General features: G+C 38.6%; 2 protein-coding genes across 2 annotated transcripts; both read right to left on the minus strand.

The window, feature by feature from the left end:
- Nucleotides 1-3,830: 3,830 nt before the first annotated feature.
- atxn1l (ataxin 1 like) lies at nucleotides 3,831-8,781 on the minus strand. The gene is made up of 3 exons (XM_087792802.1): nucleotides 8,650-8,781; nucleotides 6,138-7,284; nucleotides 3,831-5,307 (listed from the first exon to the last, which is right to left on the minus strand). Exons 2-3 carry the CDS (start codon nucleotides 7,161-7,163, stop codon nucleotides 3,958-3,960), a joined length of 2,376 nt encoding a protein of 791 aa, XP_087648928.1. The 5' UTR covers nucleotides 7,164-7,284; nucleotides 8,650-8,781; the 3' UTR covers nucleotides 3,831-3,957.
- Nucleotides 8,782-9,490: 709 nt separating this feature from the next.
- mtmr10 (myotubularin related protein 10) lies at nucleotides 9,491-21,450 on the minus strand. The gene is made up of 16 exons (XM_087792803.1): nucleotides 20,950-21,450; nucleotides 19,298-19,355; nucleotides 17,721-17,857; nucleotides 17,235-17,307; nucleotides 16,478-16,620; nucleotides 14,785-14,878; nucleotides 14,042-14,186; nucleotides 13,777-13,864; nucleotides 13,579-13,667; nucleotides 13,087-13,217; nucleotides 12,894-12,963; nucleotides 12,716-12,786; nucleotides 12,118-12,290; nucleotides 11,864-12,034; nucleotides 11,621-11,803; nucleotides 9,491-11,550 (listed from the first exon to the last, which is right to left on the minus strand). The coding sequence occupies exons 1-16, from the start codon at nucleotides 21,004-21,006 to the stop codon at nucleotides 10,936-10,938; spliced, it is 2,298 nt and encodes a 765-aa protein (XP_087648929.1). The 5' UTR covers nucleotides 21,007-21,450; the 3' UTR covers nucleotides 9,491-10,935.
- Nucleotides 21,451-27,302: the final 5,852 nt, after the last annotated feature.

A 27,302-nucleotide genomic window follows, 5' to 3' on the forward strand; every position in this document is an offset into this window, starting at 1 on the left:
ATAATAGTTTATATTTATATTGGTTTACATATATATATTATATTGTGTTTACTTAAACATGATAAATGCAATGTCTCCAAGTTAGCTGTAACAATAAAAATACAATATCTTTGTGTCCTTAAGTACATAGAATTAAAACAGCAAAAAAAGTAGTTCACAGAAAGGTACAAATATACAGTACAAATCTATCATATTCAAAAAGGGTACAAATAAAATGGCAACGAAATAGAAATATTAATGCTTTGTTAAGTTCAGGTAGGGTAATCTAAGGGAGCACTTTGGGTCGACAACGCTAAGGCTTCTGATAAGATCAATACATGTTGGTACGACCGTACAGTATTAAAACTCACTATACAAAGTTCATACGACCTGGATTATACTTGAGGATTGAATGGTACATTAAATCATTGCATATATTTTGCAGATTTAGGCAAGTATTTTAGTTACACATCACATTAAAAAAAAAGCAGTGTCACCGTGTGCCAAAAAAGTACAAATCTGAAAATACACAAACACCGTTAAAACGGGTTCTTCTTATATCATAGGACATTAGCAACACTCAAAAGTCCATTGCTGTAGTTTCAAAACACCACCAGGAGAAAGCTATCAAACACACACACAGCCCGTCTCTCTGCTCTCATCTACTTCCTGCCGTTACCAAACACCACTCAATTATTTTGTGCAACTATATAAATAAGACGCATGTGTGGCTCCTGGTTACTTTTGGCTTCGTCTTGTAGGAAAGTAAACTAGTTTGAGGGTGGGGAACTGAAAACAAAATCAAAAGTTGCAGGGATTTCTAAAAGAACGGCCAAAAGCATGACTCCATCTCAACATTAGCCGAGTTTAAGGCATTACAGACGACACATCTGTACAAAGAAAAGTATCTACAGAAACACTGTGTGTGCTTCACGGTGTCTTCAGTTTATTTTGATAAGAAGAACCATTAGTGCAATTACTTACAGCAGGGAGGGAAAGTCAAACCCTCCTGGACCTCTCAGGTCAATTGGAATTTGACAGCAAAGCATTTGGAGATTACAGAGAGAAAAAGTGTAGCACAAACAAGTTTTAAAACAGACTGTAGCCAGGACTTTGTCAGGGATGAGCAGTATGAACTGTAGAAAACAAGATGGATTTGGATCTTGATCTGGATGCGTTTAGTTATCCCAGCAAATGGTGCCATGTAGAAGAAGACTTTGGCACGGTTACACCATAGGAACAAAACAATGTTGCGTGTACCCACAGGTCTTACCAGGCAGTAGTAGTAACTAATAGTTAACTAACCTTGTACTGGGCATAATACTGAACTGAGGAACTATCTGTTTGAAATATGCCCTTTAGACCAAAAATACAGCTAATTTCATGATTTTCTACATACCTTAAAATGCACAAGCCAAATAAAGCCTAAACTTGTGTTTATCAGTCCAGATTTCACAAAGGAGACAGAATAAACTTTGTATGTATAACTGGGTGAATGTTTTTACTATTTGGATTTGAGAAACTCTATTGCATATTCATTCAAGACAAACCTTTCAAATGAACGTTCACAGAAAGAAAGAAAACAAGTTCATACTGCTCAGCCAATGCAGAGAAAATACTTTTTGCACTGCAGTTTAACTGTTAAGACAGAAAGGGACAACACTGAGTTTACTGCATAGACCCATGGAAATGTGTTTAAACGATGTATATTGCTTTTCAGCGAGATGAAATGATGATGGTGAAGGAGCACCATCAAACGAGGTTATAAAGATCTTTAAAACGTGAGGTCCAAAAGTGAAAGGCTCTATTCCAACTCCTCAGTCACGATACATCTGCCATTTCTAACTTGAAAACCCAGTTGACGCAACATCACAATCCAGATGATTCACACACTACGACATCAAACCATTTACACTGTCAGACTGGTGACTTCATCATTTTAGAGGCGTGTATGTGTCGCACAAAGCTCAGTGTATTTATGGGATGATGAACGTGAAGGTTAGCAATCTAGGCACAAGTTGGATGCCGAACATACCCGGCAGGATAGTTGGACACCATTTGTCTGATTGTCTCCAGAGCAGCCAAACCTAAGATGTGAAGTCATCTTGGAGGCTTGTTTTTTTTTTTTGGTGCCAGCCGTTTAAAAAAAATAAACAAGCAGCTCAAACACCTGGGTTAATTCAGTTGGACTGAAACATCCAACAAGATGACAATGTTGTCTTTTATATAGCATAGCGAGGAGACCACCAGAAATATTCCAGCTCCTACAGTCAATCATGAACGACAAGCACAAAACTCAGTAAGGACAAAAGCACCAGAAGCACAAAGATCAGCACAAATATATAAAAAGAAACCTTCCAATGACAACTGCATGATTAACACTGCTAGTGGGAATGTCTGTGTGGTGCCGCCTGCATGACCTAATTGCACTTAAGATTTGCTTCACCGTTATTGAGTGACCGTCACACCGAACAAACTGCAGCATTTAGAAGTTGTAAACACAGATAAAAATGCATGTCAGCTTTCCCACTAAAACAACATCTAACATTTCCCTTCATTTGCAAAAACGACACCTCTTTATTTCCTAAAAGTAAAGTTAATGTGCAACAATCACGCTGTGTAAGATGTTGAAGTGAAGAAGGAAAAGCTTAATATCCACACCATTTGAGAAACAACATAGAAATCAGGAACCAAACTCCATTCATCTATCAGGGTTTGGCCCCACTGTAAGCCTGATCAAAGAAGCTCTCTAGCTCTCAAACTACATTTATGGTCTCTCCTGCGTGTGAATATGGACTACAACTGGAACATCATACTGTGAGCTACAGTACACTTTCCTCACACCATAACCAGACATCGACAGTTGAGCGCAAGGAACATGCAAGGAGCAGAAACTTATAATCTGATTAAGGTGGGAAAAAAAAAACAAGATTCAAAGAATTTTTTCAAATACACACACAGCTTTGCTCAAGATCAACCAGCCCTCTGAAGGGTCGTGTTATGTTTAGAAGGGGAAAGCAATGGGTTTTCTTTCTGATGATAGATGCTTGTCAATGGACTAATCAATTTGTTATTAAATCTTAGTTTTATACAAAAACATTCTCATGTTTAACTATGGGAAATGGAGTAAAGAAGTTCAATCGAAGAGTAAGGTGACGTTTCTAATAGGACAAGTGCACATCCCAACCACTGGGAGGTGCTGCAGCATTAAATCCAACAACTGCATCATCCTTGTAATTTGGGTTTATCTGATGTCCTGGAGGCAACAAACATTCAATGCTACCAACTACCATACTGGTGATTATTTGCACCATGTGAAATAAAGCGAGGTGAGTAAACATGGTTCTGAGTGCTTATGGCTTAAATACCACCACACTGACTTGTGACAAGCTGGACATGATGATTGTGAACAGAATCTACTTTATACACCTCATATACAGTGGGGCCAAATAAATGTAACACATCACTAGGTTGTATCAACAGTCGAGCTCCAGATCAGACAATGCCTTCCTAGTTTTTGGATAAAAGCTGTTTGAGGGTACAGGAATGTAAGGAGGCAAATCATTGTGGATCTTTTCGACACAGAGTGCATCAGCACTGCTGAGGGCTTTAGTAGCACCGACACCATGTCTGGAGCAAGCAGAGGTGAAAGTTTGGCTATAGAGATGAATGAGATGATCAACTCCGGGAAGAAGAGAGAGGTGTAGTGAGTACAAACTATGGTTGGCCTTTTTACTCTATCAGCTACATACTTTGTACACCGCCTTGTGTCGCCTGTGGTGAAACCAGAGGCCCTTTTGGCTGAGTGAAAGCAAATAAGCGCTCCAACAAGTAGACATAGATTTTGTATGTTTTTCGTTGATTGTGCAAAATCTCAAACATTCTGAGGCTACATTCACACTCTTTTTCTTCTCTTTCTCTCCTTGTCAGATGACTAACTCAAGAGAGTTTCTTCCAGAGTTGCTACCAAACATGATGCTACTTCCCTGCATTAGAGCGCCCCTCAATGGAGAGTTTGACCTCCTGGGGGATGAATGACGGTCTTGAGTGGGTCGAAGTGTTCAACTGAGGTCTTGAACCTTCAACACCCTTCATGTTGAATCGTTGGAGTCCTGGTGAAGACCAACGCCTCTGAGATGAACCGAGCGCTGCCTGCATGGCGCTCAGTCCACCTGTGGTAAAAGCAGAACCTTCTGTGTGCAAATGGTAACTGCTGTGGCTCCTCAGATGCTCTGCCGAGTTCCTACTTGGTCTAAAAGTCTGTTCAGAGTGTTCAGCAAAGCCCAACATCGCGGCCTCCTCTTTGTCTGCGACTTCGACGTCTCTGTGTCTTTCTCTCTGAATACGTTCTACTCGAGACTGGGACAGCGAGCGAGAATGTTGCGGAGCTGGTGGTCCCATGAGTTGATGACTAGATTCTGATGAAATTGCAATGGTTTTGTTTGGAGTCCTGGTCAAACTCTGCTGTTGCGACTGATGATGTTGCGGTGGCTTTTGTTGTTGTGACTGGAGCTGTTGCTGCAGGGTAATGGACACGCACACGTCTCCTACTTGCAGATGATGACAGGTCAAACCGTAAAGCTGTGCAGTGCGCTCTGGACTGTAAGAGGACCAACCTTGTCCAAAGACAAAAAACGGATGCTCTGGCGGAACATCGATCGTCACTCGGCTCTGCTGTTCTCCCACGGTGAAGTGAAGCGAGACCAGGCCAGGTCTTTGCTGGCTGGGACGAATGTCCATCACCATGCTAGAGTCGATTTTGAGCCCTCCACTCACCTCTGCGCTGCGGACAAAGTCCTGTGTCTGCAGGTCCTCCACACGCTTGAGTTCACCCGTAGCCAGCTGAATGATGGCGCCTTTCATGAAGTGTGAAGGATTGCATGCAGCTGGAGCAGGCATGACACTTGATGCTAAGGCCTGAGTCACATCTGCAGGAGGCTGGTTAGCTGTTATGTCAGTCCCTTCTCCATCCAAGAGGCACACTTTTGATTTAAAGCCAGTGTTAGAGGGACCATCATTGGTGTGCATTTGTTGCTGATGCTGTGAAGTTAGTTGATGCGGATGGTATTCCAGGGGAACCAGAACTGGCTGGTTGTTGGCCAGCATGACGGTGTGGCTGGACTGAGCCACATGCTGCTGAAGACCAGGGAGTCTGGGGTCATTGATACTCACAGGTTGAACCATGTATGCTGTGCGGTCTGAAATTGTTCCAGTGTTCTCCAAGTGCAGCTCCTTGGTTCTCTGGACACCCTGAGAGAGATTCAGCGGAGCGAAGGAGACTTCTTTTCTTCCCACCGTTACTCCCTGACGGCTGACAACCTGCTGCACCTAAGAGGAATCAAAGAAATGGAGAAAAGAAATTATCTCTTGAGGCTTTTAGATTATATGCGATATAATTGTCAATATATTGTAAACCAAGTGTAGTTATGAATAAAATATATAATGTAATGTATAAATTAATAAAACAACAATTTGCAAAGGCCGCTGCTCTATGTGTAAATAATAAACCAACATCACCTGCTTATATTCAATCCATGTCGTGTATGACTCCATTTTAACGACAAGCTGCAAATATTGGAAACGTCTCCCTGGTCTGCAGTGCTCAATACATATTGACACTGTAAGTTGATACAATAAGACCCAGCGCCAGTGGGTCTAAGTGTTATCCAAGATGGCTTAAACCTCTGAACTTGGAATGGGGTCCAAGCACCTATGGTTTTAACTGCCACAGACAAATTATCGTACCCATTCTGACCTCCATGTTATGATCGATAATATCCGTTTAACAGAGAAAAGGACTGTTAATGAAAAAGGATAAAGGCCAATTTTTTTTTATTATTCAACACAGATGTGTACAAAGACAAGAGGCTGTGCATACTATAGTTACACATTAACATAATTGACTATATTGACCATCTTTGGTTTTCACAGAGAAGTTGACACTTTACTTCAAAGGTGCCAGAGAAGCTAAGGTGCGCTCAGGTCTGATCTTAATGGAGTTGCATGCATACTGAAATGTTCTTAATCATAAATAGAAGCAAATACAGTAATTTTGGCCGGACTCATAACTGAATTAGGCTCTAGTTGTAGACCAGTGATAAGTATGGCCTGTATCTTAACTTAAGACACATTCATGTCAGAAAAGAGCTCAGACTCACCTCTAGGTCACTGTCTGAAGTGCTCCGTTGGCATGGAGAGCCTAGTCTCCGGTTGTGTGGCCCCCTGTCTTGCTTTTGCTCCTCCTGCGCTTCAGAGTTGATTACTAACTGATGCAGACGAGCGTTTCGGATGTTGTGATCTTGGATAAAGTCCCGGACTCCTGGCTCTTTTTCTCTTCCATTCATCTCTGCTTCATTCTCCTGCTGATTACTGGGTACTTCTCTGGTAGCGGAAGTAGCTCTGGTGGCTTGAGGGTGGTAGTAGACCGACAGCCCTCGAGAGCCGAGATCTGCTGCAGGAAAGATTCCAACAGATCCAATGTGCTGCTGGCCAGCCTGTTCTGAAGGCAAACCCAGAGGTACACCACTGGATGATGTAACTTTGGCAAAGGTGTGTGCAGATACCTGGCCTTGGTGAGGAGGGGAAACAACTCCTTCTTGTATGACAGATGGGTATGGAACAAGGTGGGAGACTGCATGGGCCTGAGGAATGGTGCCTGAGGGAGAGATTAAGGAGCCCGGAACAATGCCAGAGGGTAGAGCATAGGGTAATGAGGCGTATGGGGAACTGACAAACTGGAGGGAAGAATGAGGAATTTGGGTGTAACCAAGAGGAGGATAAGAGAGTCCAGGGTGCTGGATGAGAGGGGAGTGAACAGTGTAGGCTGGAGAAATGTGGCTTAAAACTGGGTGAAGACTGGTGGATGATGGAAGAGCCACCTTGTAAAGCATGCTATACTGGTCTAGTGGAACTGCCGATATGCCATCTGAGCCTTCTAGTCCATACGGAATACCTGGCTGATGTCGAACCCATTCTCCAGATGTTGTGTCATTGCTGGCCTTATTGATCTGCATACAAGTCACATTCTCCTCCCTTGCAGTACTTCCAACAACATTGCCGACTCCTCTTGTTCCACCTCCACTGGCTCCACCTGCCCCTCCACTGGCTCCACCGCTGTTACTGACAATGTGGTCCCTCTTCTTTGGAGGTAGGCACTCCTGGTTGCGCTCCTGAGCAGGTTTCATGGCAACCTCAGTAAAGGCGGCTTACCTAACTAGAATGTGCAGGAACTGAAACTTTGAGACAAATTAGCCAACACAGGATGTAGTTCCAAAATCACCTGGCTGGCTTCCGCTTTCAAATCACCTGAAAGACAACCAAAACCAGAGTTTTTGAGAACAAGTGCAATCCATATTGGGCGTTTTCTGAATGCAAAGGATGATGCGTAATGTAGCTCTTGACTACTGAGACAACGTTTTAAGAAAGTCCTGCATCTGACAAGACATACTCCAGGTTGGACATCCCGACAAGAACCTAGCTTCTCCAAGTTGAAATTAACTGTGGCTCCCCCTATGCAAATCAAATATTCAGATAAATCCAACACAGCAACTTAAATTAGCAGCACTAAGTTGTGTTGTGAGTACACAATTGCAAAAAGCAACCTATCCCCAACCCTAGGATCCATTTAAAACTTGTAAACTGACGTGTATAGGCCAATGCTAGGGGGTTACTTCTTTGAGCAATTAAGTGAGCCTTATATGGCTTTGTCGTTTTTCCACAGACTAAAACAGAGATTTTTTGGGACAATTTAAACAGCACACTATGACCACTTTAGAAGCACTTGAGTATATGTCTGCACTTTGATATAAAAATGTTGAATATTGAGGCATTTCTTTATTAGTGCACTCACCTACAACCAGAAAATGGGCTGCTCCAAACAAAGCTGACAAAACAGTTGTATAATTACTTGTACATTTGGCCCCATGTCTTTGCTTGGCTTTTAGAGAACACTAACATTGACTGCTTTCTTGTCTTGTTCCACGTGTGGTCATAGACTGTCAATTAAGTAAAGAAAGTTACAATTCATTGTAACATTGTAAATGATGTGGTTGGAAAACAACTCAAAAGATATTCATAAGGGTATTTCAATTACTTTAATTTTTAATTAGTACAATAACTGTTACTTATCTTAAACATGGTTATTGGGTATTTGCATGTATACACATGCCATTACTTTCATTCGGAAAACATGATTTTTCTTCATGAAGGACATTTGTTAAAAATCGGATACAATTTAGCCTGCATCTGGGGCAGACATGGGGATGAAAGAGTTCCAATTTGTATCAAACTAATCATGGCGGTTTAAAAGTAATATAAGACATTACTACCATTTTCACACAAGAGAAACATACTAACTAGGCACATATTTTGATGTCGAAAGGCTTCCGATAGCAAATGTTAGATTTAGCACAATATATGACGCTCCATCGGTATTTTTTTTTAAAGATACGCACTATTATAAGATGTAGAAATGGTTAAACCTAGATTTGTACCACCAAACTTGATGAAATGTGCGCAGTTACGACTATAACTCGTAACAGTGCGTCAATTAAGATGTTCAGGCTAGTTAGCCACTTGCTAACATTGCTAGCTCTGCAGCGCGCGGCTCGTTACGGCCAACAAGTTCCATGGCAAATGTAAATACGTCAATATTAAATGTTTTTAACGAACCTCCAAATGACATCTCGAATGGACTATGTTGTATAAAAAGTTGACATCCTGAGGAAAAATTAAAGAAATCAAGGCTCTGCAGCCGAGCCCATTTCGCAGGCCAGCGGAGGCGCTTACGGATGACGTCAGTTGTCGAGTCAATTTCCTGTTTTTCTAAAAAAAAAAAAAAAAAAGGGTGGACGTTTTCTTACTCAAATACAATTTCTTATGTTATGTAATCATGGGTCAGCTACTATCTTTTAATATTGTTAAACTTCTGTTAAATAATAAACTGCAACTATTCAGACATTATAGTCACGATTATACGCATTTTGCAATAATAGCATACATAAACGTTCACTTATTCGCTTACAAAGATGTTTTGTCTTATTATAATCTGTTAACCTGACTACAAACTAACAAACTGATTAGTTCTCCTGGCTACTCTGATGGCCATGTGCATATTCTCCCTCATTGTGTCCTGGATCAGTCCTACTGTAGGGTCCCAGTTAAAAGCTGGCTTGACAGCGTTGGACAGAAAGGTCACATGTTGGTACTTTACACCAAAGAAAGAGGTGGGCTATTATCATAATTGTGAACTTGTTATATGCTTCTACATATACTTTGTAAAGAACTACAAAAGTGTAAAGCAGATTCACAATTTCCAATAAATGATGAGAGACAAAACTTTAATTCAAAGCCATGTAATGATCATTAATAGTCCACATTTAAGCATCAGTCTCCATCAGGAACAAAGAAACCAGTGCAGTACCTCTGCAAAGAAGCATTGACAAATACACACAGAACCAAAAATGGAAAAATACAATTAAAAATAAATGGTAAGATTTTCAAAAAAAAAAAAAAAAAAAATACATCCACTTTTTTGCATATAGAAATATAAACCTCTGTTGCAGATTCAATCCAACTGCGTTACCATTGCAACACCATCATCATACAACCACAACAGAGTGCAACTTTTAGTGGGTCAAAACAACATAAATACCTCTGCATAAAACACTTAATTTCTTAGGTTATCTTGTACCATTATTTTTTTAAATATACATTTTTCAAGCATATACAGTATTAAAATATTTCCAAAAGTATATTTTTCCCACCACCTTGAATTTATCTCAACATTTATATACAATAAAATGTGCAATTAATAGCATTTGTGAAAGCAGGCTCTGTTCTCACATCATACTGTACACACAAACCCTAAAACCACCTCAACTAGTTATTGCCAAAGAAATCTTTGAAAAGCTCAAGTGGGACAGGCCAGCACTGTCCAGTGGTTTTACCTCATTGAGGACTTTTTTACTTTACTTTTTAATTTTCTTAAAATTAATCACGATTCCCTTATTTCTCCAAAGATTTCTTACGAAACTTGATGACTTAAAATAGCAAGATGTTGGGAGCGTGACGGCCAAATTTAAGAAGTCAGTAGAAAAGAACAATATAAATATTTGTGACTTTCCCCAAGAGCAAAGGTGCTTAAAAGAGCAAAGTGAAATTCCATTAACATCGACTAATGCTAATTGACTCACTAGCAGCATTTTCATTGACATGGAAAAGATTGGTTTGATTAGCCATTGTGATTGGTTGCATCTTCTCTTCTGTCTCAGAAGCCTTTTTGTGATATATTGGAAGCATAAAAGCACCACTAAAGAGTATCACTACAAGTATATTTGTACAAAAAGCCCCCCCCCTTTCTTTCAAATAAAAAAGGTACAAACCTAGAATTCACAGTTGGTAACCTCAAATGAAAGCAGTTTGAGCAAGTTCAGTTGAAGCAAAAATATTACCCAACCAAATTACATCAAAGCAATTCTGTTTGTTTTCCCCAGGCATGGCAAAGCTTTACCAGTGTTATTTTCAGGCCCCCTTTCTAAAAATACAAGTAAAATAATATATTATTTTTGATACTCCAGCGCTGTAATATTTGATTTGGCCTTAATGAGTTTTAATTAAAAGTCTATTATTCCATGACAATTTCATTGTGAATTACAATGCATTTAGTTCAATGTTTCCAATCACAGTCAGGAAAAATAGTCCATTGTTTTATATGACTCGAAATCTTGGACATTTTGAGCTATTAAAAGGTAAGGTTTTCACAGTAGGAGTGTGTCACAGTAAAGTCATTGTGGGAACAACAGAAATGAGTAACTGGGAACCCCTGGTCTGTGCCGGAAACTCTTTGTTAAATGATTAATTAAATAATAGCTTATCAAATTCAGGAGTACAAAATACTTTTAGTTACTCTACATTTAAGACAGAGGGTAAAGCATTCGTCATCAAGGCAGACTTCTTCTACATATTGTCATTAGCAAGAGTCTCAGTTGAGAGCCAGAACTTGGCCCCACTCAGGAATTTACTTATGGGGGTTCCGGGCAGATTTCGACGGCACAGGTTTCCAATTGGAGTAAAAGGAAAAGAGGACGTAAGAAAATCAGGTGGGTTGGGAGGGTTGTTTGGTGGAATTGACTTAAAATACATCCTCCTTTGGCTGGGTGTGGATTCACATGGGCTAGGAACTGGTGTGCTAACTTGACTTGGACCTTTATACTGTCTGAGCTGATTCTGCAAAATCTCAATTTCATCAACCAGCTGGGAGAGTTTGTGGTAGGCGGTGATGGATCCTCCTTTGGATATGCAGGCCTCTGGAACCCAGCGCAAGAAGAAGAGCCTCCAGAGGGACACGTGTGAAGGCAAGAACAGAGGGATCAGGAGACCTTTTTGATCGACAGGTTGAGAGAACCATTCTCGAAAGTAGCGCTCTGACGGGCTTTCAACCACATCTTTCATCTGTGACAAATCTGACCTAAACTCTGACATGAAAGAGCCTCTTCGTTTCAGCGTGTCTTCTCCAACTCTCAGTCCATTATGAAAGGATGCAGAGGACCCTCGCAACGCGGGATTGTATTTCTGTGACAAGGCGAGATATTTCAAGATGACATTCCAATAACTCAAATTTACAAAGATTGCACACACGTACCTTGGTGCGTCTGAAGGATTTCACTTCTCCGTTCTTCACATAAGCTGCTCCCTTGCCCACATACATGGGGTTGTTGAAGAGAGTCTGGTCTTTAATGGAGAACTGTTGAGACCAATCCCACACTGGAGGAAAACACACTGTCTGGTCTTCTCCCTGGGGGATGCCTTTCAGTTTGGCGAAATCCTGAGTAGGAAAAAGTAGGGTTATTCCACATTTTCTAGTTTGGCAAAGCACTTCTCTCACCATTAAGTGCTGTGCTCTTTGTTTGGAGGAGTTGAAGATGAAAGTGCTGAAGAGTGGAATCCACATGCTGTCACTCAAGACAGTCAAGTAGGTCTCGGAGAACTCAAAGGCAGCTGGATACTGGTTCATCATTTGCCACACGCAGTCCAGAAACAGCATGAACAACGGAGACTGTAAGAATGTAATACAAGAGTTTTACATGCCTTCACAAAGCTGCTGATTGATGATCTTGTTGGTCTGTTCCAATCCAATACCTCTTCTCTGTCGTTCTTCTTGAGGTGACTGCATCGGTCTAAGAAGCGATGCCCAGCCATCACCCATTCCTTTTGCACCAAGCTTTGAAATCCAGTTCTGCTTCGGTAATGTGGGTCCAGCATGAGCTGCACCAAGGAGGACACCACGCAGTTCAGGTCTCTGTCTTCTTCCTCTGCTCACACAAAAACATTAAGTAACTAGTCATGTCAGGTCAACTCCTCCCGCTACAGTTCTCTCCTCCCTTCAATTACAAAAACAAAATGTTAGGAGGGATACGTGTGAACGCTCATGATATCCTGGTGAAAAGACTGAACCCTGCGGGGGCAGACGCCAGCACCAAGCAGCATCAGAAAGCGTCTGGATTATCCATTAGACACTTTGTCTGCATGTGTCCGTACTGGGGAGCAACAACGTCAATGGTGAGGATTTCTCTTCCAAAGTCCTTCCATACATCATGGGATTAAAGCCCAAAATAAAGTTTAAAAAGGAGTTTAATAATAACAAATGAGAAAACATGTAAGGAAAATTTCCTGAAATCTTAATATTTTTTATTCACATTTTAACTTAAACAACAGGAAAGCATTTCATGGAAATTACCTTGAAGAACAACAGAAACATTCTTTCCATCCAGCTGGTAGACCATCTCTGCTGAATGCTTCAAGAAGGCACTGTAAGAAAAAAAAAAGGAATTAGCCAATTAAAGAATATGTTCTTTTACACCTAAAAACACGATAATCGTAATAACAAGGCTACCATTAGCAAGTTATTTACATACCGAACATACTCCAACCATCTTGAATTCTCAATGGAAGACAACCACCTTTCTTCGGACTCCTCAAAAGGATCTGAAATTCGACAGATCAGCTGAATAACAGATATCCTCTCTAAGTGACTTTGGGTTTCATCAAAAGTAATGATTCAGTGTAAATGATTACATGACAGAGTTGTTACAAGACAATAGGTCTCACCAATGACACACATCTGTCGGATCTTTGAAAAGGAATTCTGAATGTCATGGATGTTGGGCAGACATTTATCCACTTCTGATCGAAACACTTCATTTTTGAGTGGATGGCTTTTCTCGATGGCACTGAACACTCTAGAAAGGAAACATAAAGTAAATATTACACATTAACTTCTCCTGCATCTTGTATTTATTTTGTATCCATTTTGTTAACGACTAAATTATTTACTCCTTTTAAGTTTTTAACACATTCGCCTCAATGAAGTAATAAGAACCACTTTATTACTTTTCTTTCCTGAGACGTACTTTCTGTGTTACCTTCCTAATCTTTGAAGTCAAATGCAGATGCAAGTAAAAAAAACATAATAAATCAAATCTGGTTCAGGTACCTCTTAGGGGGGCCTCTGTGATGTTTAAATGATAAAAGAGACATTACTGACAATCTCTGCCTCTATTTATTGCTCAAATAAAGAAACATAAAAAATAATTAAAATACCTAAAATCAGTCTTCCGTTGATTCACTGGATCACACATATTGGCCATGCGGACAAGTGCGCTTCCATTTGGGTGACTCCAGCACCAGAGCTACATGAAAGAGGAATGTTAGTTTTGAACAGCTGTTATGCAAATGAAAAAAATAAATGATACCAGAGTGAAAGCATGTACTTATTAATATTGCATTTGAAATACTTACTGGGATGCGGTTATCATTGAAGAAGACGGATAATTGCTTCAAATCCTGATCGGCAAGTGAAACTGGAACGACTATATACTCCGGGAGACTAGAAAAGAGAGGAAGACAATCTGTTTGAAAAACTTTTGTTTTCAATACGTATGTATTGCTGCTATTTTTCAGCACAAAATCTTGCTTGCAACACTGAGACCGAGACAACACTGTCAAATTTGGTTTAGATTACAGACGTGTTGTCATGTACTAAACAAGAAGAGTGATTACAGACCTCGGGCAAATAGCATAAATCTCGTTGATGGAACAAACTCTCCATTCAGAGGCACCGGTCCTCTTGATCTCCCTGTCCAAATCTGATGGACGGTCGAACATGGGGGCCTGAAATCGTTTTTGTGAACCAGCGCCATTGACTTGTGCTGCAAAAAAAGAACCCAAAAATAATTTTAATGTAATTCCTGAATAGGCCTCTTCTTGTAAAGTGTTTGATGTTCTTTGATGCTCTTTTAACACATTTTAAAGCCATAAAGATTTTAACAACATTTTTGTCAACAAAGATGCGCCCAATTTAGTTATCTTAATGATCAGAACTGGGATAAATTCTACACTATTTAGCTCAGTACAAGATGCTAAAGGCGCACCGTCATTCCTCTTTTAGAATCACACAACTGAAACCTATTAAATATATTAAAATATATGTCCCTGCAAAATGTCTCATTTGGAGTTCAATTAACTTCCCAACTCACAAAATAAAGCCCATCAGGGTTTTTAAATATACAATTTTACAGTATATTTTTGTTTTTTTGCATGACGTGCAGGTGACCAAAATGATGACAGAAAAGTGAAAGAAAAAATAGAGGCAAAATTAAAAACTCAAAATCAAATATAATGTATTCAACGGTAAATATAAATAAGAATACTTCACATTTGTAAAAGTGCATACTTTGTTAATTTAATCACAAGAGTCTGTTGATCATAGATTGATACATTCATTAATACACAATATATTTGTTATACCTTTAGCTTCATGGTACCGCCTTGCTTGATACTCAAAACCAAACAGTAACTGAAGATCTGCTGGGTGGGAGTAGTGAGCTATAGCAAGGCAAACCTTTAAAAACAAAAAAGGGGAGGGAGTGAACAAAACCATTCTTAAGACTAGGCTTCATTCACTTTCAAACACTCAAGCCATGTTTAAACAGAGCACATATCCTCAGGCCATACCATCATTAAATCAAGGAAAAACCAGAAGAGAAAATGTGCAACAGACAGAGCTCAGATTGGCACAAGCGGCCCATTCTACAGAGAAGCTGTGAAAAACACAAGAACATCCCAAAAAACTACACATAGAGTGTGGAAAAGACAGCATCTAACTCTGTAATTTACCGTGGCAAAATAAGCTATTACAGGCTGGCCTAATTCTATATGTCACCAAGTTAAAAGGAAGCCATTCCCCGTTTTAGATTTCCACTGTAATTACAACATTGTGTCTATAAATAGGTTCAACCCAAGTCGCAGAGGGCAGACATGTCTCTTTCAAAAAGACCATGTTCTGTTTCTGCACTAGTCTTTCTCACTTTATAGCACACATTTACAAACACCAGGAACACCACCAAGTTCATTCCTTATCTCCAGTTCAGTATGTGCAGAGGTTATAAACCTACAGAAAAATTGGTACCAGATGACACGTGTGGAGATCGGAAAATGTCAGCATTTGAACAAACATCAAAGGTGAAATGAAGATTAACAGCTACACTGCCTTACATCTGAAGCAAGACCACCTATCAAGAGTTTGCAAGTGGAAATGAGTTTCAGATACTTGTGTACTTTCAAATGTTGGCAAAACCTGTTGAATTTGGCATATCCACAAATGAGAAAATATGAATATAAATTAGATGACAATATTAAACCTTTCAAGCTAAGCACACAAACCCATATATTCAATTTACATTCTTACAAAACTCAGTTAGAGAGTGTGCGATAAATATTATTGTCCCGTGTTATTTTATCGGCCAGAAGAATAATTTTAATGTTTTCTTTTCTTACTTTCATTTATTAGAGTCAGACATACCAGCACACTCACTCGTTTTCCTTCCTCTTTTTTCACTTTCAGTCAGCATGTTGTCTGAGTCACATATTTTGTCAGTTTGCATGACTACAAAGGATGTGACGAGACAGACCTTCCATTTGATACAAATTCAGAAAATAAAAAAGAAAATTGTAATACACTTTTAGAACTTGCATTACATTGTAAAAGAAAAACAATAGTCAGGAAAAAATGTTTAAAAAAAATGAATGAATGAGCAACACAACGATATCGTAAGGACAATATTAATGTCTTTAAAAATACCCATTTCATCAACTTTAAAACCAATAATTTAAATAAAAGTGGACATAAAAACAGTTATGAATTTAAAATTGTTAATATATCTATATATCTAATTACATGTTATTTATTGCCATAGATTTCAGACAATTCTGACTGAGATTAGATCATGAAGATGGGCGTTAATCCAAGCCTGTTACAATTGTATCCATCACAAGGAAATGACTGTTCCCTTTTCTGACTCACAGGGTAACAACCGTATCAGTTCCAGAACAATGTGACCAAGCTCCATTTCTCTATGCTTCCACAAAAGAAGCGTTTAGTGATGAGGACAAAAAATAAACTATTTACAAGCATCAATTCCTTAAAAGACTTGTCACTGACCTTTTTTGCACTCTCAGGCCCAGCCTCATCAAAGCAGAACCTGATGATTCTCAAGTCTTTGCAGTACAGGAGAAGCTCAGTGGGGTTGAACTTGAGCTTCTGGTTGGAGCCCAATGCTTTCTTTTTTCCTTTAGTATCATTCACTACAAAAAAAGAAAACATTTTTCAAGCAAGAAACATACTTCTCATAAAGGTGTAAGACAGAAACTTAAAAAAAACACTTAGAGAGCATAGACTTGTGTAAAGTATCTAGGGTAGGTTAGGTAGAACTTTATTGATCCCTCAGGAGGTCTCCTTCGGGAAATTGTTTTATTACAATTAGACACAGAAATATGATTATTCATAAAAACAAAAATAAGAACAAGGTAATCTAATTAACAAAACAATTGTGATATTAATTTTATCTCATTAAAAAGATAGACATCAAAGTATTAACCGGTAAAAGGTGAAGAGTGTGAGTAAAACATCACTGGCTTTAAATGGTAGTCTGGAGCACCAATATAAGTTATGATGTGTCCCATTATTCATTATCCATTATTCACAAAAAATACATTTCAAACCATTTATCTGCACAAATGGACAGAAGAATAGACAGACAAAATAGACAGACTGGCAGGGAGAAACTAACGGACAAACGGAGAGGAGGACAGACAGAGGGAGGGGCGAACAGATCGAAAGAAAGACAGCTGAACAAACAGGAAGGTTGATACACACACAAACAACATGCAGTATTTTGGCATAAAGCATGGTTATTTACCTGTGACCACATGATCTAAACATGTCAGAGGGATATCATGCTCTCCAAGAAGAAAGTGAGACAACTGGTTCTTCTGTGGAAAAAACAAACAACAAACATGAGTGTATGTGACACACAAACATGAAAAACCAGCAGTAAACGGAATATTTAGCCGAGGAGTCATTCTTAACACTCATTTTGATACTGCAAGTTAATATCAGTTCTGCAATCTGCAGCTGGAAATGACGTCTGTCCTCTCACTTCTCGTTGATTTTAGTGACAATGCCGAGCAGGAAGGCACGCAACTTTTCCTTCCTTGTTGCCAAATTCTCTACAAGCACGTGCATGTCTATATAATATAGTTGTACCTAATCTACAGTGTTTGCTGATATCACGGTCATACCCCCCTAAATTCTACGCATGATTATGTTTTTGTTTTGAATAAAACTTCAGATAATTTTATACATTATTAAAAAGTATTTTATTAACCTTGTTCTGCACACATACCTGCTTATTTGGTGGATCTTGTGGGAGGAATGAAACCTTGAAGTTGGTGCATATCAACTTCCCCCAGAGGTCATCTTTACTACCGTCAGTGCTGATGCATTTCCTCACAAAGTTCACCTCATTAACAACTATCTCACCTGGGAACAAAGTCATGTTAAAGGGAAAACAAATTCAAAATGTACATTTTCAATTGACACATGGATTTATTGTTGTCTAATATTTAATAGAAATTGAAACATTTTAATAATAATGGCCAAGTAGATGAATGAGAATGAAAATCTAAATAAGTCAAGTACACAAAACAATGAAAATCTAAATAAGTCAGGTAATCAAAAAAAACAAAAAACACCCATGTCTTGAATAAATATAATTTCATGTCAAAACTGGTCAACATCTACACAAGCTACTTCTGATCCTCCCTGTACATGTAAATGGCCAGACAGGAACACTTCATTTAGATAGTTTTACATTGACGAACATGTACCACCTATACTGGCTGTTGATTGGCTTTATTTCAGGATGTACCTTGCACTTTCTATAAACGACAGTTTTAATGCTATAGTTCATTGCACTGAACTTCCATTAATGCTATAGTTCATTGCACTGAACTTCCATTGGTCAGTATTCTAAAACAAGCCAGACAAATCTACCACAGCAGCAACTTGTCAAGCAGGATGTTCTGTGGTTTCCTTTGTTATGTCCCCATTCCCTTTAAAGGGTAAAGTCAACAGGAAATATCATCTGCATTAAAAATGAAAGTATTACAACAGAACTATTCACAAATATACTTTCAACTATAACAGATTTGTACTGAGTAGCTGTGACACTCGATAGTCCCATTGTCAGGAGATACTTTTTAACGTCCTGCTTACAACTTTGTTTATGAGTAACACAACCTTTGACCTGTAACAGGATCACAAAATGATTAATGGAAAGACAAGAATGTGGTTGTAAAAAATGTTGTTCCAGAGATATTCTAATTGAGGCGTTTACTGGGAGGAGTCACTTCAAAGCTTTTTTTTCTCAGAGCGTGACAGCAAGGAAGCAGCAGTTTTCGACTCTCAACCCTCACTAAGCCTGTGCAGACATTGAGATAAAATTTTACAGCTAATAAATTCATTAAAATATATACTATGGTAAGATACTTTTCCAGAAATATTTGAAACTACTTTTTTTTTTTAAATAACAATGAACAAATCAAATCAACTTAATTTAAGATTGACTAGTCACTTCAGGGTTTGGGTAGTCAAAGCCTAATAACACAAGGAGTGGCTCTGCATATTCACACAACAAAATAATATGACAGTCCCATCACAAGTGCCGTCCTAAATGCCTTTATCTAATGTTGTCCAACTCAACTGATTCAACACAAAATAATTCTGTTGTACAGAAAACCTCAACTGAAGTGTCCTTATCTGTAACAAAATGTTAAGGCACCTGACTGATGTTTTAAAATGCTTTCTGTGGCTGAATAACCGGTGAGACCAGTCAGATAAAAACAAGCTTGTAAAAAAAAAAGGATTATTTGAGTTGAGGAAACACTTCCCTTAGAAACAAACTAAACAAATGAGACCTACCTGGAAGTAAACGAGGTTCCAACTTTTTAATAGGGGGCTCAATGGTTTTCACATCATTCTGTTGGAGGAGAAATAAGTGGTTAATGAACACTGGCAATAATGTTTTAAAGGCAGGTTGCACATGATACTAGTGAGCTACTTATAACTTATATAGTTTTCACACTGGAACAACAAAATGATAGCTACTGTGATTCATCGTGCACTAACTAGTTTTAAAATGATTACAACACAGGCAGAGTGGTGTAAGGCCTGTTGTGGTCATTGTGGAAAGACACAGAATACCACAGTAGCCAACTACTTGCACTTAATGTTTCCCGCCTCAAACTTCCAACTAAGCAGAAGGTACTTCAGTAAGTGATTTTAACACTGCACACACTCGACACAGCTTGTGTTGATCAAGTACCTCTATAGTGTCATAAACATTACAGTCCTCGCAGTGCACTGCAAACTAGTGTCACAAGTTCATTTTCCAAACCATGACGTGAAGACAACGTTTGGTCTTTTTTTATGGGTGTACAGCTAAGTTAAATGAGAATTTGGCATGAAGAAATGCAACAATTGCAGCCAATCAAACAACATTGTACACGTAGCCGTCTTACAATTTTTAACCCAAGATGTGAGTGAAAAGAAGTAGATAACAGGAATTATCATACTTTTCTATTTTACACTCATAGAAGAGAATATTTCTATTTTATTGATATGACATTACTTTCATTTTAAATGATGTGGCTGGATAGTAACTTCTTTAAGTGACCATTGTGTGTCTGTCATGTTAGTGTCGAGATCGCTTTCTTAATGGTTTAATCCAAGAAGATACATTTTGTGGATTTTGTTTTGGACAATCATTATTTAATTAAATTACATCAAGACCCCAAGTCATTTCATGTGGAAGTAGCAATTAGCAGAAGAAACCCTTTGTTAAAAAAAAGGTCTCACACTAGTATTATGTCCAACAGGCCTTTGCAAAATATATCCATTATTAAAATCCCAAAGCAATCTATAGAACGTATTCCCATTAATATGCCTGTATAGAGTCCTAAAAGATTTTTTTTGTTTTTTACTTTGAAATGCATTCCCATTTTATAGTGTCTTATTCTCATTCCATTATCTTAGCTGATTTAGGAATGAGGACACATTGTGAATCTAAAAAAGGCTGGACCTCAATTGTTACACACACCTTTTCCAGGTCTCCTTGCACATTGTAAGGCATCCCCAGGTCAGACAAGACGATCTCGATCAGACATGTTCTGGGCGTACCCCGAGACCTCTTCCCAGTTGGACATCTCTCTGACATAACCAGGCTTTCTGACAAAATACCCAACCCACCTGAATGCTGAGGAGCAACTATCCATTTCTATCACTTGTAAACAAAAGTGATCGAGTAAAATGGGACTTTGCATTTTATTATAAACAATCAAACATGATTTACTCAAATCAAAGAATTAAGCCCCTTGTGTAACTTAGGAAATGGAAGTAATTGAACTAGTTGAACTAGTTTAAGCTGCACTGGTGTGCTCTGCTGACACAATATCCACACGTCAAGTCAGATTCCCTTCCGCGTATTTCAACAGTCGGATAAAAGGATTTATAAATAGAATCCGACACCGATTGACGCACAATTCGTCGATATCAATAACGGAGTGTGGAGGTACCTGCACTGGCGGGAGGTAGCTCTTGAAGGTCGGCTTCATGGGTTTGACAGAGAACATTGTTTATGTCCGCCCTCTCCGTGATACTCCTAAATGGTTTCCTCCAAAAAGGGCTTGTTTGCAGCCGTATGAAAAAAAAAACAGCCAGGAAGTTGTAGAGACTCCGCACGCTTGTTTTTAAAACATTACCACCGTCCTCGGAGGAACTTCTCCATGTCTGTGATCCGCAGCTTCTACTACGCTGGTCGAAAAGTTGACAGAAGTTCACGACGTTAGCTCGGGAGCGCTAGTTAGCATCAAGTCCCTCCAAAAGTTAGTTAGAAGCGTTGTCGGAAGATGTAAATCTACATACACGTTGACGGTGTGCGTCTACATTTTCTTCTCACGCTCTGCGAGAAAACTGTCCACTGGAGACTTCCTTAAAGTATGAAGTAATTCAACTAAACGCAGTCACTGACACAGTTGAAGGCTTAGCGGCCATGTTTATAGAGCTGCGAGGTCCCGCCCTACTTCCTGCCGTCACGGCTCAGCCTTTACTGTCGCTCTTCAAACTTGACTTTGTTTTACCACTTTAAATAGTGTTGTCAGCAGCCATTGCGTGCCTTTAAAAAGTCCTGTTTTTCATCATATGTTTTCAATAACCTTTGATCACTGTTTATATGCAGTATCCCTGTGGCCTCTTAGCGTTCCTTAAAAGTATGACCGCCAATAAAATAAAGTGAATGAGAAAGATCGCCTGAAACAAAATAAAATAACCTATATCATTTCAAAAGTCAGAGATTGTTATCATCAATCAAGTAATATTATTTCATAACGTTTAAAATTTAATTTTACATTCAGGTTCCCTTAAATATTTTACTGAGACAATGTTGTTTTTGGACTAGTTAAGGCAGGAGGATTTTTTTTTTTCCATCCATGTAAAGACATTTCACAGCTTTTACGTATTTATTTCACCAGATTGAGCTGTCCTTGGCATGGCCTCCTTGGTCTGAATGCCAGTTAAAACTCATTTCTAGTTGACACCAGCCAATGAACATAAAACATATACAACAAAGTGTGCAATAAGTACAATAACTTTCTCTTATTCCCAAACGATTGAGGGTTGTGAAGGGAGATGGGATTGGGCCTTAGTGTGTCATTCTTGTAAAGTTGACATATTTAGTTAGGAAAAACCCTTTATTTGTTACATAGGTGACATGAAAATTTTTTCCGAACACATAGAGTGGATTAATCTACTCAAAGGAAAAAAAAACACCTCTAGAAATGTAAACTGTCTGCATCTTTGTTGAGGACTACAAATCTTTTTAATGTAACTGCACATTGTCCTTTTAAATAAACTGACATTAGTAAAACAAGTATAATGATGAGAGAAAACTGAGTACGTACAGTATAAAGGTATAAAGATGTTCTAAATGGTAAGACATCAGAGACATCAAAGACAAGAGTTAGGAAACATGGAGCAATATCAAAGACATAAAAGAACATAAAGAAATAGATGGAAGTATGGAGTGATATATAGGTTAGGTTAGGTCAGGTTAGGTAGAACTTTATTGAAATTGAAATGGTTTTTTTCAATTAGAACACAGCAATACAGCAATTATTCATAAAAATAAAATAAGAACAAGAACAAAGAGAAATAAAGAGAAAGAACAAGATGATACAATCTAAGTCTAAAGATAAAGAACATAGATCAAAGAAAAATAACAAAGACAAAGGATATAAAGATTAACATAGAATAGAACATCATGATACTTTCACTCCACTCCTGCCCCCAAACTTAGAATTGTACAATCCAATAGCACGAGGAATATATATATATATTTACAATAATATATATATTTACAATAATATATATATTATTGTAATAATATTTGCAATAATGACCAAATATACTGTATATATACATTTAAAAAAAAAAAAAAAATCTATCTCAAAGTGACTGATGTGTATGCGTGTGCGTTAGGGTTCAGAAAAAAAGAGAGCATGTTTCCAAGCGTTATTTGGCCCATGAAAACAAACATAAAATCCGATTGGTTAGATAACGAGTTGTTGACCCATTTTTAAATAGATAAGAATAATTGTGGACGCAATGACTACTATGTTATGACACTAGAGAGCGCTAAAGTACTGCAACATAAGTACACGACGGGTCAACGTCGTATCGGACAAAAAACTACATTAAGGTACTATATATTTTCACGTCATTTAGAACCTTTATACGTTTTTACAGCTTTCGTAATGATTGTAATTGCCCCAAAAAAATCCAACCAACACATTTTAAACTCACACAAACGCACATTGAATAATTGTTTTCCCGTCATCATTTCCCCTAATAACACACCGAACTGTCATTTAATTTCTGTGTAAAAGCATTCAGATTTGAATTTACTTTCCAACTTGTTGTACATGGTGTGTTTACAACGTCAGTCGGCCGCGCATGCTCAGTCCGAGCTCATGAATAATTGAGCGTGTTCTCGTCCTCCTCCAACATTTGGACCTCTGATACGGTTTCCTGTGTTTTGTTTGAGTCTGTGGGGGCTGAGCACTGGTCGCAGTCTGGACGTGCTGTCAGTTGGACTGTAGACAGGATGGACTGATGACACCGCTGAGCAAACTATTGGGATTCGTTCTACTTCGAAACGCGGAGTTTCTCCAATTTTAGGGAACATTTCGACCTGTTTTTCTCGGAGATCTCAGAACTAAAATTGGATCCCGGGAAGGGATACGACTACAACTACTGAAGGATGGTGAGTGTTTAACTTTACTCCAGAGTTCATGATAATATTCAATACATTTTAATTCCAAAAAGTTTTAATAACCTTCTAGAACTCTGATAAATTGCCTATATTAATCATTTACATTTTATTTGCATTATTCACTTAAAGTTTACTCATCTGTCAACACAACAATTTAGATCCGACGTATACATTTAGAGCTGAAGAAAGCTCTCTAAAAGATGGAATGTCACTCCAACAAGTGAAGCATCTCTTTAAGAACCGGTTTTTCTTGCCGCCATGTGTCAGGTGTATTTTGTGTGCGCTTGCCTTACCTGAGCTTCATGTCAGGAGTGTTTGAACATGACACGGAGACAGGTTTTTCCTGGTTACTAGGTGCCAGCCATACAGCTGACCCACCTGGGTCAAAAAGTCTCCTTCACTCAGTTGTTTTGGCCACTTCTTCAACCACAGGGACTCATCCAAAGTGGATGTAAATTCAATGTTTGATTAGACAAGTCTTGCATTCTATACAATACCTAATTATGACTTGAGGTTTATACAATCCCCTTTCTAACAGTTTGTCATATCATGTAATTCTTTTATAAAGCCGTTTTTGATCTATCATGATTGTACATTTACAACTTCTTTTGGTGTTTTAGAGATGTACTTGCTCTCTGTGAAGATGGACCTGAGACTGCATTGAACCTAATTTTCTTCATGTTGTTATTGCTCATTCTGTGGTTACATGGAGAAATAAAAGAGCGAAAAGCTTGTAACTCCACAAAGGCATATAATCCCTACATTTCTACTGTTGCTGCACAAACACAGTATAGCTATACCTTGTTGTTTATTCTTTAGGAACTTCATAACTGTGACCATAATTGGACAGCATTGTTATTCTTATACCCATTACTTACTTACCTAATACGAGCGCTCAACATCGTGCAGTGTCATTGATGAGGAATTTGTAATGTGTCCAGCCGGGAAGTCCAGTTGTCCCCCGATGAACCACAGTAGCTAAGTGACATTACCAGCATTGTTTATGAAAACAAAAATTCCTTTTATGAGGAAACATTTTTACAAATTTAGAAAATAATATAACATGGCAGCAAAAAGAAAAAAAAATCAACTGTAAAGAAGTTATAATCGTGATGCAGACATTGACACCAAAGTAGATGTATTGCAATACACACTTTGGTCCACACACGTCTCTTCACTTGGGTTACCTTTGGTTACCTATCCATGCCTGGATACAGCTTCAAATAGGTTAGTATTACCAGTGGTATAAATGTATATATAAGTGAACTACGCTTAAGCCATAACTAGTCTTTGAAATACACAAATTGTCAGCTCGAGTTTGCTACACTGAGGTCTATGCTAGCATCAACAGTCTACTCAAGTTATTCTACTTCCAGGGATCATCTTAAATCATATAAGATGCTCTTTTAATCCATGCCTCAATCTTAGGTGGGAAAAAAATCCCCAGAGTATCATTCCAGAAAACAGGTTATACTCATTTCGAGTGTCTGGGTTAGCAGACAGCAGCCTTGCTCACTGGCTCTGTGCGAGATGCTGAGTGGAACACAGCTTCGCCAGCAGCTGGTTTGCATTAGTTTCTGCTACAGGGAGGTGTGTTCTGACTAACCCCCTCTCCATTCATTTCCAAGCTCCTGCTCCATTTTCAGACCCATCACTGCTGCTGAGATTTTCTCAGGAATTCAAGTCGTTCTCTCTGAAAACAGGACGGACAGTCATTCTGTGGACCTGGAGAACTCGTTAGGCTTGTTGCCGCTGCTTGATGGCTTCCATACGTCTGAAGTTATGGAGCCACAGCCATGTTTTGACTGTTCAGAATGAAACATGTTGATTTGGACTTTTGCAGAATGAGACGATTTAACCTCCACACAGTTTTACGTTTTATTGCTCCTGCTGTGTCAGAATCATGATTTCAAAATCTCAGACAATACCTGTCCCCCTTTCTAGATGCCTTTAGTACATCCTGAACAGGAAAACCTGACATGATAATTTCTGCATTGAGGTTTTACCATCACCTCGTGTTTTTACTGTGACGTAACTAATGGCTGTGCAAGCGGTGAGGACCTCTCAGCTGTTTTCTTTTCAATGACTCAGTGTGTTTACTGCATCCTACCACACAAACGCCTCCATATGACGACCAGCCAGACCTGTTGGTGCCAAGGCTGTGTGTCCACGGCCAGTGTGAATAAAAGGAGGAGCATTTTTGACTGTAGTTCAATAGAGAATTATCCAGAAGCTCACAGGCCAGAGTGTCATGTCATCCATTGGGCCTCTCGTTGTGTGAGCATCAACTACACTGCTGCATATGTCGATGATTAAATAAAAGCTACCATTTGTGCTTTCGCAACGTAAGCCGGTCTTATAACTGTAAGTTAGCAGTTCATTTAAAAGACTTGAATCCTCAAAAACAAAAGAGTGTTCTATTATTTTTAAATATAAAATGAGGAGTTTTTGGGCAGGTTTAACTGGGCTCAGAAAATACTGTGGTGGTTACGTCTCCAAATAAAAAACCTCAAAGGGCATTTGTTCTTTAAATTGAACAGGCGTATTTTCATAAGGAACATGTACATCATGCTTTTTCCATCAGGCCAAGGATGACTTGTGAACAAGATGTTGCCGGTGTTTCCCCCACATGGGCTTTACATAAATATAACAATACAATGTCATGGACATATCATTTGATTGTTATTGTCTTTCATTGGTGATTGAACTGTCTTCAATATTAATGTTTAAGACCATCTGCTACTGGTCTGCTATTATATAATTGATTATGTATGCATTTAGTCGGCATGATTGATTGATTGTTTCGAGGTCTTTGACAACCAATGACTAGACCACCGGTGATGTTCGCATAACTGCGTAACAGAGTTCTCAAGGTTTTAATACTCTTGATAACAACAATTTGTCCTCACAGTCAGCTGGGAGTTGATTTATTTTAGTGATATTAAAAGTGTTTCCTTGAAATATGTTAAAACATTTTCAAGTCATTATCAAACTTTGACATCTTGCCTGGTTTTCTCCCACAGTCGGAAAACACAGTATTGATAATTTAAAATTGTTAATTGTTGACTGACTACAGTCTATATTGCATCATTTCATTATCATTTGAACCCAAAAACTTGAAATGATGCAGGCTTTTGTGGCACATCGCTCCCAATTACTTTCTATTCAAATGATTCATTAACTCTCCCCACAACTGAGGCGACAATGAAACGAGGATTTTCTTGCACTTTCCATTTTAGGATTAAGATGCTAACCAAACCACATCATCTTTGATTTGAGAATTTATTTGCACTTTTTCACAAGTTGGTTGTGAGAGTTCAAGTCATTATTAAATGTAATCCACAAACTCTAAAGACTTTTCAAAACATCTTGGATCAGTTTACTTGATTACTTATTTGATGTTTCATCCTACTCACAGTGTTGAGTCTTCCCTGGGAAAGTGCTGGTATTGTTAAACCCTCACGGCTCATATGTCCAAATCTTGATCCATCACTTTTACTTTAAATCTTTGAAGTCAAAATGAGGATTGAAGCAGAGACAAAATCAGATCAAATAGCTTTAACTGCTGCAGATAATATGCCTGTCACTGTCTCACAATTC

This window comes from Callionymus lyra, chromosome 6 (assembly GCF_982586985.1).
Source record: "Callionymus lyra chromosome 6, fCalLyr1.hap1.1, whole genome shotgun sequence".
Classification (NCBI taxonomy): Eukaryota; Metazoa; Chordata; class Actinopteri; order Syngnathiformes; family Callionymidae; genus Callionymus; species Callionymus lyra.